The sequence below is a fragment of the Mus pahari genome, chromosome 12 (assembly GCF_900095145.1).
Source record: "Mus pahari chromosome 12, PAHARI_EIJ_v1.1, whole genome shotgun sequence".
In the NCBI taxonomy this organism is placed as follows: domain Eukaryota; kingdom Metazoa; phylum Chordata; class Mammalia; order Rodentia; family Muridae; genus Mus; species Mus pahari.
Genome location: NC_034601.1, coordinates 27,061,016 through 27,073,170, shown reverse-complemented (window position 1 = coordinate 27,073,170; position 12,155 = coordinate 27,061,016). Strand labels below are relative to the sequence as shown.

General features: G+C 41.1%; 1 protein-coding gene and 1 non-coding gene across 2 annotated transcripts in view; one reads left to right on the top strand and one right to left on the bottom strand.

Annotated features, from left to right (window-relative positions):
- Pak2 (p21 (RAC1) activated kinase 2) overlaps positions 1–12,155 on the top strand; it is a 64,063-nt gene that overhangs the window by 29,303 nt on the left and 22,605 nt on the right. The window contains exons 3-6 of the mRNA XM_021209232.1: positions 5,616–5,716; positions 8,458–8,605; positions 9,293–9,324; positions 10,643–10,750. Of these exons, the coding sequence (XP_021064891.1) occupies positions 5,616–5,716; positions 8,458–8,605; positions 9,293–9,324; positions 10,643–10,750 (389 nt within the window). The remainder of the gene's footprint in view (positions 1–5,615; positions 5,717–8,457; positions 8,606–9,292; positions 9,325–10,642; positions 10,751–12,155) is intronic.
- On the bottom strand, positions 2,399–2,504 carry LOC115065180. Its single transcript, XR_003844969.1, has one exon. It is a non-coding gene; the product is annotated as a U6 spliceosomal RNA (small nuclear RNA).

Sequence of the window (12,155 nt, the reverse complement as noted above, 5' to 3'; positions counted from 1 at the left end):
ATTAAAGGCGTGTGCCACCACGCCCATCTATTGCCTATCAGTTTTATTTGATTGGACTAATATATCTTGGTACATCTCTGGGCTGCTTAGTCACGTTCATGTCTTCCTATAACATTTTCTGTAGCCCTTATCATTTATGAAACATTCTGTCCATATCAGCTGGCCTTCCTTATTTATAATCTGGCCACCAGAGCTATGATGATTTTCTGGAACTCAGATAGTCACCCTGTGAAACAGCTGGCTGGAATGTTAGGACAGTGGGAGACAGTGTGGTTTATGTAGCTTGAAGTTGATGCCCATGTTGGACTAGATACCCACGATCAAGGACATAGAGCATCTTTCCCAATAATGTACATTGGGAAATGGTGAGGAAGTTCCCAGGAGAACAGGAGAAAAGCTTCTGGGAGGATTTTGTTTTAAATGTTTTTCTTAATACACAAGGTTTTGTTTTTCTGTCATTTCTACAAAAATGGTGTACAGATTAAACTATTACTTATAGCCAGCAAATACTTTGTCCTGTTTGCAGTCTGAGTATAAGTACAGGGACAAAGAGAACTAGAAGTCCTAACCTCAGATTACTCAAGTCAGTCTGGTGGGAAATGAAAGGCTGCATATGGAAGGGATAATTGTGTGTTTTCGTAAAGACAACAAAATTTTTTGCAAGCTTAATAATTGCTTTCCCTCTACTCCTTTCCATAACTGATGTCACCTGCCTTCTTGCCACATCTCTTGTTGACAAATATATGTACCTGGAGGACCTAGAAGTATGGACATTTTTTAGAAATGTGTCATTACTGGTCAAAAAGTGGTATTGTTTCCTGTGAGTGCTAGATGTGTAGTGTCATTGTGAGCAAAGAAAAGCATGTGCTGGCATGTTTATTACCTTAGTATGTATAGACTTCCCAGACAGCACTGCAGTAGAATCTTCTGGTTAAACCCCAACATGTGAACCACATTTCTAATTATTCAGATTCTTTATAAAAAACACAAGTTTGGGTATTAAGATATTGAAATATTTTATTTTAAAATACTTTGTGTGTGTGTGTGTGTGTGTGTGTGTGTTCATGCTTGTGCATGCCAAACCTGAAAACACAACTAAAATGACAGTTTATAAGGCTTTTTTTTTTTTCAAGTCACTGTAGTAGTAAATAAAAGGAAGAGAGGCACCATGGCCCAGGAATTCTCAGCAAGCCCCGAGAAGGTTGCAGTAGGAAGACAGGCCACACCTGCCTACGTGGATAGACAGCGGTGCAAAGTGGGGTGTGAGCGAGAAGGGAACCATATTCTTGTCTAAGAGTCTCTAGCTCTGGAGTTAGAAACTGTAGCGAAGGAGAGTGATACTCATCGTGAAGTGGGAAGTACTTAAATCTACTTGGGAACACATCTAGTACATGTGTCAGGATTCACCATCTCACTCCATCAGCAGGCCGTACGCATGTTCTCTTTGGGAAATCTAGAAAGTTGAAGCTTCAGAATAACAAGTAAAGATTTGGTCCAAGTCATCACACAAAACTTCCTTTGTCTGCCTTTTTTCTGTCCTAGCCCTCAGACCAGACACTGGAAGGAAGGTTTCTCTGGATACGTAGAATGTTCTGGGAAAAGTACTTCTGACACACTGAACCCTATCCTCATCTTTGGTCTAGCTTGTTCCCAGTTAGTTGTGTAATGTTTTTCTGTAAAAGTGGACAGCAAAGAGTCACCAGACATTTGAAGAAAGTGCGAAGACAGAAGAGCCAGAGCAGCTGGGAGTACCAGATGACACACGCCTGTGAGGCCAGCCTGGAAGCATTCCACTTAAGTAGAAAACCAACGGGCTGGTGAGATGGCTCAGCGGGTAAGAACACCCGTCTGTTCTTCCNAAGGTCCGGAGTTCAAATCCCAGCAACCACATGGTGGCTCACAACCATCCTTAACAAGATCTGACGCCCTCTTCTGGAGTGTCTGAAGATAGCTACAGTGTACTTACATATAATAAATAAATAAATCTAAAAAAAAAAACTCTTTAAAAAAAAGAAAACCAACAAGCCAAAGAACTCAGCCAACATATATGTATACACAGCATAACCTTTAAGCAAGGAAGACAAATTCATGAAACAAGAAAATTATTATCAGAGGAAAACAGTGATCAAAGAACAATGAGAAATAATTCTTGGGGTTTGAATATCTAAAATTAACCGAAGCCGGGCGTGGTGGCGCACGCCTTTAATCCCAGCACTCCGGAGGCAGAGGCTGGCGGATTTCTGAGTTCAAGGCCAGCCTGGTCTACAAAGTGAGTTCCAGGACAGCCAGGGCTATACAGAGAAACCCTGTCTTGGGGGAAAAAAATGTATGTACTGATAAATAAGTTCAAGTTAGGGAAAATGAATTGTTTTCTGTTTTCTTTTCTTTTCTTTTCTTTTTTTTTTTTTAACACTTCATGAATTTGCGTGTCATCCGGCGCAGGGGCCATGCTAATCTTCTCTTTATCGTTCCAATTTTAGTATATGTGCTGTCGAAGCAAGCACATGAATTGTTTTCTTAAATGATACAGATTTCCAAAGTTTACTTTTAAAAAAGATTAAAGAGCCGGGCATGGTGGCGCACGCCTTTAATCTCAGTACTCAGGAGGCAGAGGCAGGCAAATTTCTGAGTTCGAGGCCAGCCTGGTCTACACAGTGAGTTCCAGGACAGCCAGGGCTACACAGAGAAAACTCTGTCTTGGAAAAAGATTAAAGACTGTATATGTCCTACAAAAATTTAGTTTATAGCTTTCTACAAAGAAAATTGTAAGACCTGCCTGGCTTCATTAGAGAATCAATGAAATGTTTAAAAATGAATAAAAAAAATTCTATATAATTTCCAGAAAACAATATATGAAATATTTTCTGACATATTTAGTGACTTCACTTTATACCCAAATCAAAACATTACAAAAGAAAGAGAGCTATAGGGGCTGGCAAGATGGCTTAGTGGGTAAGAGTACTGACTGCTCTTCCGAAGGTCCTGAGTTCAAATCCCAGCAACCAAATGGTGACTCACAACCATCCATATGTAATGAGATCCGATGCCCTCTTCTGGTGCCCTCTTCTGGTGTATCAGAAGGCAGCCACAGTATACTTATGTATAATAATAAATAAATCTTTGGGCTGGAGCGATCAGGGACTGGGGTTAGTGGAGTTGACAGAAGCCAGCGGGGTTGACTGGAACGAACAGATGTCCTAAATATTCAATTCCCAACCACATGAAGGCTCACAGCAACAGTGTACTCACATACATAAAAAATAAATAAATCTTAAAAAGAAAAGAAAGAGCAGGGGCTAGAGAGATAGCTTAGCGGTTAAGAGCACTGACTGCTCATCTGAAGGTCCTGAGTTCAAATCCCAGCAACAACATGGTGGACCACATGGTGGCTCCTAACAAGATCTGGCGCCCTCTTCTGGAGTGTCTGAAGACAGCTACAGTGTACTTACATATAATAAATAAATCTTTAAAAGAAAAAAGAAAAGAAAAAGTTATATTTCTCTTGAATTTGACAAAGTTTTAAAAGAACTTTTATTTTATTTTTATTTTTGGTTTTTCGAGACAGGGTTTATCTGTGTAGCTCTGGCTGTCCTGGAACTCACTTTGTAGACCAGGCTGGCCTCGAACTCAGAAATCTGCCTGCCTCTGCCTCCCAAGTGCTGGGATTAAAGGCGTGCGCCACTACGCCCGGCTAAGAACTTTTATTTTTGATTTACTTATTTATTATATGTAAGTACACTGTAGCTGTCTTCAGACACTCCAGAAGAGGGAGTCAGATCTTGTTACAGATGGTTATGAGCCACCATGTCGTTGCTGGGATTTGAACTCCGGACCTTCGGAAGAGCAGTTGGGTGCTCTTACCCACTGAGCCATCTCACCAGTCCCTGAATTTGACCAAGTTTTAACAGTGATAATCTAACTGTGTGTGAGAAGAGCAATAGATCAGAACCAAATAGAGTTTGTGTCATGACAGCAAGACTAGTTAAACATTTGGAAATTGGTGTAATTTAGGATAAGCCGTATGGTCGTATAAGTAGATGTAGAAAAGACATTTGACATAATTCAATATTCATTTCTGATGTAAATATTGAGCAAACTTGAAATGGAAGGAAATGTAATAAATTTGATAAGGGGAATGTTTGAAACATTGACTCAATAAACTAAAAAGACTGTGACTGTTCTCAACACAAAAATACCTATTAGGGACTGGTGAGATGGCTCAGTGGGTAAGAGCACCCGACTGCTCTTCTAAAGGTGCAGAGTTCAAATCCCAGCAACCACATGGTGGCTCGCAACCATCCTTAACAAGATCTGACTCTCTCTTCTGGAGTGTCTGAAGACAGCTACAGTGTACTTACATATAATAAATAAATCTTTTTAAAAAAAAAACCTATTAACACCTTTACTTAACCATGGTCTAGGGACTATCCAATTCAATAAGGTGAAATGAATGAATGAGTAAATGAATGATCCAAATTAGGAAGGATGTGGTAGCCTCTCCTTAGTTCATTGTAGCATATTACTTCTAGAAAATCCTGTGATGCCTACAAACGTTCTAAAAGTGAGTAAAAGAGTGTCCAAAGGGCAGGCTGTAAAGAATGAGGTTATCTTGTGTTTCTGGTGAGTCTGAACCCAAGGCTCCAATCATGCTAAAAGCAAGCAAGTTATCTCTGAGCTACATTCCCAATCCTAAAACTGTCATTTTTAGTAGCTTCAAAAATAAATATTCCTTTACAGAAATATGAAGGTAATGGCGGGGTCAGTATTCTGTCTCCTAATAACTAGCAAACATTGCTAAGAGAAATTAAACACCTAATTCATAGACATTTGTTGTTGGCCATGAATCAGAATGCAAGATGTATATAAATTCTAAGTTGATTTATAGATTAATGCATTTTCTGTCACAGCCCTAGGAGGCTTTTTGTAGAAATGTGAAACATTGTTATTTTCATATAGAAATGTAGAGGACCTGAAATAATCCCAGCAGATTTGAAAAAAAAAAAAAAAAAAAAAGGACGTAGACTGTACTTTGAATGTTTGTTATAAGGATGACAGTAATCATGGTAGACAGGATTGGCATAATGATAGACAGATGATTTTAAGAGAGCAGAGCATCCAGAAATAGATCCTTGGTTTTAAGAGCTACAGATTAGAGGAGGAGGACTGGGGAGGAGAAGGAATTGATGTGTTTGAATGTGCAAAAATGTTACTTATGTTGCAATAATTTTTTTTTACAGTACAACTCTAGGAGAGTTGGGTAATTTAAAGATGTAATATTTACAAACTGTAATAAAAAGGAAAGTGTAAGCCAGGTATTGTGGCTCATGTATTCAACCTTATATTCTTAGGCTATACAGGAGAATTGCCCTGAATTTGAGGCCAGTGTGGGCTGGAGAATGAGGCTTGTCTCAGAAAAGCAGGTTGGAGAAGGAGGGAGGGAAAGAAGGTTGCTTTCACAAGTGGCATCCGTAAATTGTGTCCAGCAGGGTGCATGTCATGTATATCAGTTTCCTATCATAATTTTGTTCATAGTTGGTTTTAGGAAATTACAAATACCGTAATAAATGCCATAACTAGCCTTGTTTAAACAGATAATTTTCTACCCCATCCCCCAGGAAGTAAAAAGAAAGAAAAAGAACGGCCAGAGATTTCTCCCCCATCTGATTTTGAGCACACCATCCATGTTGGCTTTGATGCTGTTACGGGAGAGTTCACTGTAAGTTTACCTAATGAGGTTTGTTTATGACTTTAAAGAAGTACTAAAGGGTTGGGGAATAGCTCGGTGGAAAGAAGCGCTTACTGGTTGGGCAGTAGTAGCACGCCTTTAATCCCAGCACTGGGGAGGCAGAGGCAGGTGGATCTCTAACTTCAGGACCAGTTTGGTCTACATAGTTCCAGGACAGTAAAGACTGCATGGAGAAGCCCTGTCTCCAAAAAGAACGAGAGAGAGAAAAAGAAGTACCTACTATGCAAGTATGAGGACCTGAGTTCAAATCTCCAACATGCCACCTAACCAGATGAAATAATTGTAGTGTTCCTGCTGTGTAGTGGGGACAAGAGACTCTGCAAGCTCATGGGGCAGCTACTGTGGTTATGATGACGTAGTAAGATCAGGAGACCTATCTCAAGGAGGAAGACAGCCATGCCTGAGATAATCCTCTGAAAATGGGCTCACAGTCAAAATAAGAAACCAAAAGAGGTACTCAAGCATTTTGTTCAATGTTAGGTTTGAAATCAATTTTTCTCTCTGTTTTTTTGAGATAGGACTTTTATGTAGCCTCCCACAAAGTCATTTTGTAGTTAAGGCTAGTCTTATATTTAGTCCTCCTGTCTCTGCCGTCCATGTGCTAGGGTGATGACTATGGGGTCACAGGATGGCTGTTGAACTTTTCTATCCCATACAGTTATCATTCTTTTTTGTTGTTGATAGTTTAAAGCAAAGTCTCACTAAGTCCCAGTAAAACCTGGAATGCTGAATCCTCCTGCTTTTAGCCATCAGAGTGTATGGGGTTATACACTGACTACCATGATTAGAGTTAGTTGTCAATTCTTACTGGTTTTTGCTTGTCATAAAATATTAAGGGCTGGGCAGTCGTGGCGCACACCTTTAGTCCCAGCACTTGGGAGGCAGAGGCAGGTGGATTTCTGAGTTCGAGGACAGCCAGGGCTACACAGAGAAACCCTGTCTCGAAAAACCCAAAAAAAAAAAAAATAAAAAAATAAAAAAAAAATTAGTGATTGGGGCTGGAAAGGAGGCTCAGAAATTTAGAATACTTGTTGCTCTTGCAGAGGATTTGGGTTCCATTTCCAGTACTAGCATATGTGGCTTACAACCATCCACAACTCCAGTTCCAGTGTATCTGATAGCTGTTTCTGACCTCAGAGGGCACGAAGCATATAGGTGGACATACACATACATTCAGGCAAAATCGTCACATACATGAAATAACATTCAAAGAAATTAGTAATTGGATGACCTTTTTCTCTTTTGAGAGCCAAGCCTATCAATTATAGTTACGAAAAACAGATTCAGAGTGTGATGGTGTATATGTGCTCAGCCCAGGGAGTGGCACTATTGGAAGGTGTTGCCTTGTTGGAGTAGGTGTGTCCCTGTGGGTGTGGTCTCTAAGACCCTCATCCAAGCTCCATGAAAGTGAGTATTCTGCTAGCAGCGTTAAGATGATGATGTAGAACTCTCAGCTCCTCCTGCTCCTTGCCTGCCTGGATACTGCCTTGTTCCTGCCTTAATAATAATGGACTGAACCTTTGAACCTGGAAGCCAGCCCAAATTAAATGTTCTTATAAGAGTTGCCTTGGGTCGTGTGTGGTAGTGCACACCTTTAATCCCAGCACTCGGGAGGCAGAAGCAGGCGATTTTCTGAGTTTGAGGCCAGCCTGGTCTACAGAATGAGTTCCAGGACAGCCAGGACTACACAGAGAAACCCTGTCTTGAAAAAACCAAAAAAAAAAGAGAGTTGCCTTGGGGGGCAGGAGAGATGACTCAGTGGTTAAGAGCACTGACTGTTCTTCCAAAGGTCCTGAGTTCAAATCCTACAACCACATGGTGGCTCACAACCATCCATAATGAGATCTGATGCCCTCTCTTCTTGTGTGTCTGAAGACAGCTACAGTGTACTTACATATAATAATAAATAAATCTTTTAGAAAAGAAAAAAAGATTTCCCTTGGTCATAGTGTCTGCTCACAGCAGTAAAACCCTAACTAAGACATGGAGAAATGGACTTTTAGGGATAGGATTATGACTCAGTCAGCAAAATACTTATCTCACAAGTATGAAAAGATTTGAATTGACGTCCTTAAAACTCACATAAAAAGCCAAATGCTGGGGTGAGATCCTTCACTCCCAACCTATTGATAGCATTTTAGGCCAGTAGAAGATCCTATCTCAAACAGGATTTAGAAGGTACTGGAGGACCACACTAGAGTCTGACCTTTGACCACATAGTCCCGTAAAAAAAACCTAGACTTTTGGCTAGACATGGTGGTGTACACTTTTAATCCCAGCACTTGGGAGGTGGGCAGGTCTCTGAGTTTGAGGCCAGCCTGGTCTACCGAGTGAGTGAGTCCCAGAACATCTGGGGTTACACAGAGAAACCCTGTCTTGAAAAACAAAATAAAAACCACTGTACTTTTGAAATCTCAACACTAAGGCAGCTGTGGGCAGCTAAGGCAACTGGAACTCAAAGTGTTTTATGTTGCAGGCCAGGCTGAGCTATATCGTTGAAACTTTGTTTCAAAATAAGTAAGTACAGGCTGTAGAGCTAGCTCAGCAGTTAGGAGCACTTGCTCTTGCAGAAGACCTGGTGCAGTTCCCAGCACCCACACAGCAGCTCACAGCCTTCCATAACACATGCTGTGCAGGCATTGTCATTGGTCTATGAAATGTTTTTATTAGAGCATTAAACCATAACTCATTTATGGATTTCTTTTGGTTAGGGCATGCCAGAACAGTGGGCGCGGCTGTTGCAGACCTCCAACATTACCAAACTCGAGCAGAAGAAGAACCCGCAGGCAGTGCTGGATGTCTTGAAGTTCTATGACTCCAACACTGTGAAACAGAAGTACCTGAGTTTTACTCCTCCTGGTAAGACCCCAGAGAGTGGTGACAAAAGATCTCTTCTGGGACAATCAGCCATGGAAGTATAGATGTTGTCGCTCCTTCTCTCCTGCATAAATCTGCCCTTTAGAGACTGTTGATGTCTGGAGATTATATTAACCTCATCATTTTGCCAGAAATAGAGTTGCTGGATGTTTGAGCTCTTTGCTTATTTAATCTTTTTCTCTATGATACTTGTAAATGCCTTCCAGCAGTGGAAGGCGAAGCGTCTAAATGTGTAGACAGGGTCATGCTAGAGGTGCTTGTTGTGAGCAGGCTGGGGCGGAAGTGACTTACCATACATAAATCACAGCTCTGACAGGACAGTGCTTTGCTATTCATCCGGCGTTTTGGAAAACACTGATGCCATCACTCACTCAGCAGGCTGAGGTAGGCAGAGCTCTGTGCATTCAAAGCCGTACTGGTCTGCATTTCGAGCTCCACACCAGCCAAGGATACACCTAACCCTATACATGCAATAAATAAAATCTAAAATAGGGATGGGGGTCAGGGGAGAAACAATGACTAGCAGGGACTGTATAGCAAATACCAGGTCAGGTAGGGCTACATAGCAAAAACCTGTCTGCTTCCTTTTTTTTTTTTTTTTTTTGTCATTTCCCAGTTCAATTTACATTCTCAAATTGGTAATAAATATCTTTTCTGTTTCACATTCAGAGAAAGATGGCTTCCCTTCTGGAACACCAGCAGTAAGTTAATAATTTATTATAGTTTGTGTTCTGATTTAGGTTGCCTAGAACAAGTCTATTTGTATTTGCTTGGTAAATATATAAGAACAAGGAGCTGGAGTGATGGCTCGGTAGTTATGAGCGCTGGCTGCTTTTCCAGAGGTCCTGAGTTCAGTTCCCAGCAACCACATGGTGGCTCACAACCATCTGTAATGGGATCTGTTGCCCTCTACTGATGTGTCTGAGGATAGCAACAATGTACTCATACATAAAATAAATACATCTTTAAATAGTTAGGTGTGGTAGCCATGTCTCCAACCCCAGCTCTCAAGAGGCCAAGGTTGTGAAATCACTGTGAATTTGAAGAACTGGGTGACTAGCAAGACCGTATCTCAAAAAACCAAAAATAAAGTAAAATTAACCATCAGATAAATACCTCTTTTTTCTTTCTTTTTTTCTTTTTTTCTTTTTTAAAGTTAGCCATTTGATTAATTGAAGAAACCATATTAAGTAAATAGGATTTGCTTGTTGGGCAGTTTAAAGCAATTAATCTTTATAATGGCTTTCAGTGCAATTTAACTACTCTTCCACTGTTGCCAGATTGAACCTGAGTATGGTGAACTGGATGGCATAGTCTCTCCTCCCCATAACCCCTACCAGTACCGTTCTGAGTGTGGTAAACTGTGTCACATTCTAAATAGTTAAAAAAAAAAAAAAAAAAATCTTGTCAGCTCCTTTTCTTGCTTTGTTTACTAGTGAATCTGGATCTCTTAAATTCCTCGAAATGAGGTTTATGTCTACAGAGTCCAGAGAACCTTCAATTTGTCCCTAAGAAGATTGCTTACTTAACAGAGCACCATGTGTGCTTATGTAAAGGGCAGGAAGGGTGCCCCAGTGCACTTGGGAGCTCTGAACGTAGCTCAGTGGTAGAGCAGTCACACCATACACAGGCCTCAGGATCAGTCATTAGCAGAGTCCCCTCCCACTGAAATGATACCATATTCATTTACTTTTTAATTGGTTGTATTGGAACCAGTAAAGTTTGGTAGTTTTTATATTAGCTATTGAAGAAATAAACTTTTAAGACTGTTTTTATGGGCTGGCGATATGGCTCAGTGGGTAAGAGCACTTACTGCTCTTCCGAAGGTCCTGAGTTCAAATCCCAGCAACCACATGGTGGCTCCCAACCATCCGTAAAAGCGATCTGTCTGAAAACATCTACAGTGTACTTATGTATAATAATAATAAATTTTTAAAAAAGACTGTTTTTATAGGGGAGCCCCATTTTAACCTTTGATGTTATTGGTTTATCCTCCTTTTGCTGCTATGATGAATGCAGCTGAACACCAAGGGGTCAGAGACATCAGCTGTAGTGACAGAGGAAGATGATGACGATGAAGATGCTGCTCCTCCTGTCATTGCCCCTCGGCCAGATCATACAAAATCAGTGAGTGACAGGCTGATGACCCAAAACTGTGTGTCTTTTGAAATAATTGGTGTGTGTTTGACTTGCCGACAAAAATGTTAAAAGGCCTTTGATCTTAAAATACTGTATTGTGGCTGGGCAGTGGTGGCACATGCCTTTAATCCCAGCACTTGGGAGGCCGAGGCAGGCAGATTTCTGAGTTCAAGGCCAGCCTGGTCTACAGAGAAAGTTCCAGGACAGCCAGGGCTACACAGAGAAACCTTGTCTCAAAAAAACAAACAAACAAAAAACTGTATTGTGGAGAAACTTAGTTATTTTTCAGAACCTGCTTTTTGGAGCTGATGAAATGCCTCAGCCAGCAAGCCTGACAGCTGGCATCTAATCCCTGGGACCCATATGGTAGAGGGAGAGAACTCATTCCTGCAAGTTGTCCTTTGACTGCCATGTGCGCATTAGGACATGTGTGCACACACATAAACACAATAAGTAAATTAAAATTCATAAAAACAACTTTGAAACATAATGTCCTGAGTGGTTGTGGTGGTGTACAACTTTAATCCCAGCATGGCAGGTAGTTTCTGTGAGTTGGAGGCCAGCTGGTGTAGAGAGTTCCAGGCCAGCTAGAGCTGCATACTAATATGCTAGACCCTATCTCTCAAATAACAAACAGAAAAGAAAATTAACAGCTTCTTCATATGTTAAAATACTTAATTCACGAGGCTTTCCTTTCTAGATTTTTTTCCCCATTCTAAAGAGTGTTTATTTCTTTAGCTTTCTTAGTATAGGTTACTATTATATCTAAAACTTAGATCATTGCTGTTCCCTGGATTAAATATTTTAATCTTGTTCTCAAAAGGCTGTATGTCCAATGAAGAGGTATTATTTAAGACTGAAATTACCCACCAAGAGAATTATAAGAGTGGCTCCACGCAGTAAGGAACTGCTCCAGCACTGCCCTTCCCACTATGGTGAGATGGCGTACAAACTGATGCTTGTGCTGCCACGGGGCGGAGCAGGCTCAGCAGACAGCTCTGACTGGTGCAGAGATAGACGGCTGTTCTTTCTGACTGTGCAGGGATAGACGGCTGTTCTTTCTGACTGTGCAGGGATAGACGACTGTTCTTTCTGACTGTGCAGGGATAGACGACTGTTCTTTCTGACTGGTGCAGGGATAGACGACTGTTCTTCCTGACTGTGCAGGGATGACTGTTCTTCCTGACTGGTGCAGGGATAGACGACTGTTCTTTCTGACTGTGCAGAGATAGACGACTGTTCTTCCTGACTGGTGCAGGGATAGACAACTGTTCTACCTGACTGGTGCAGGGATAGACGACTGTTCTTCCTGACTGTGCAGAGATAGACGACTGTTCTTCCTGACTGTGCAGGGATAGACGACTGTTCTTCCTGACTGGTGCAGGGATAGACG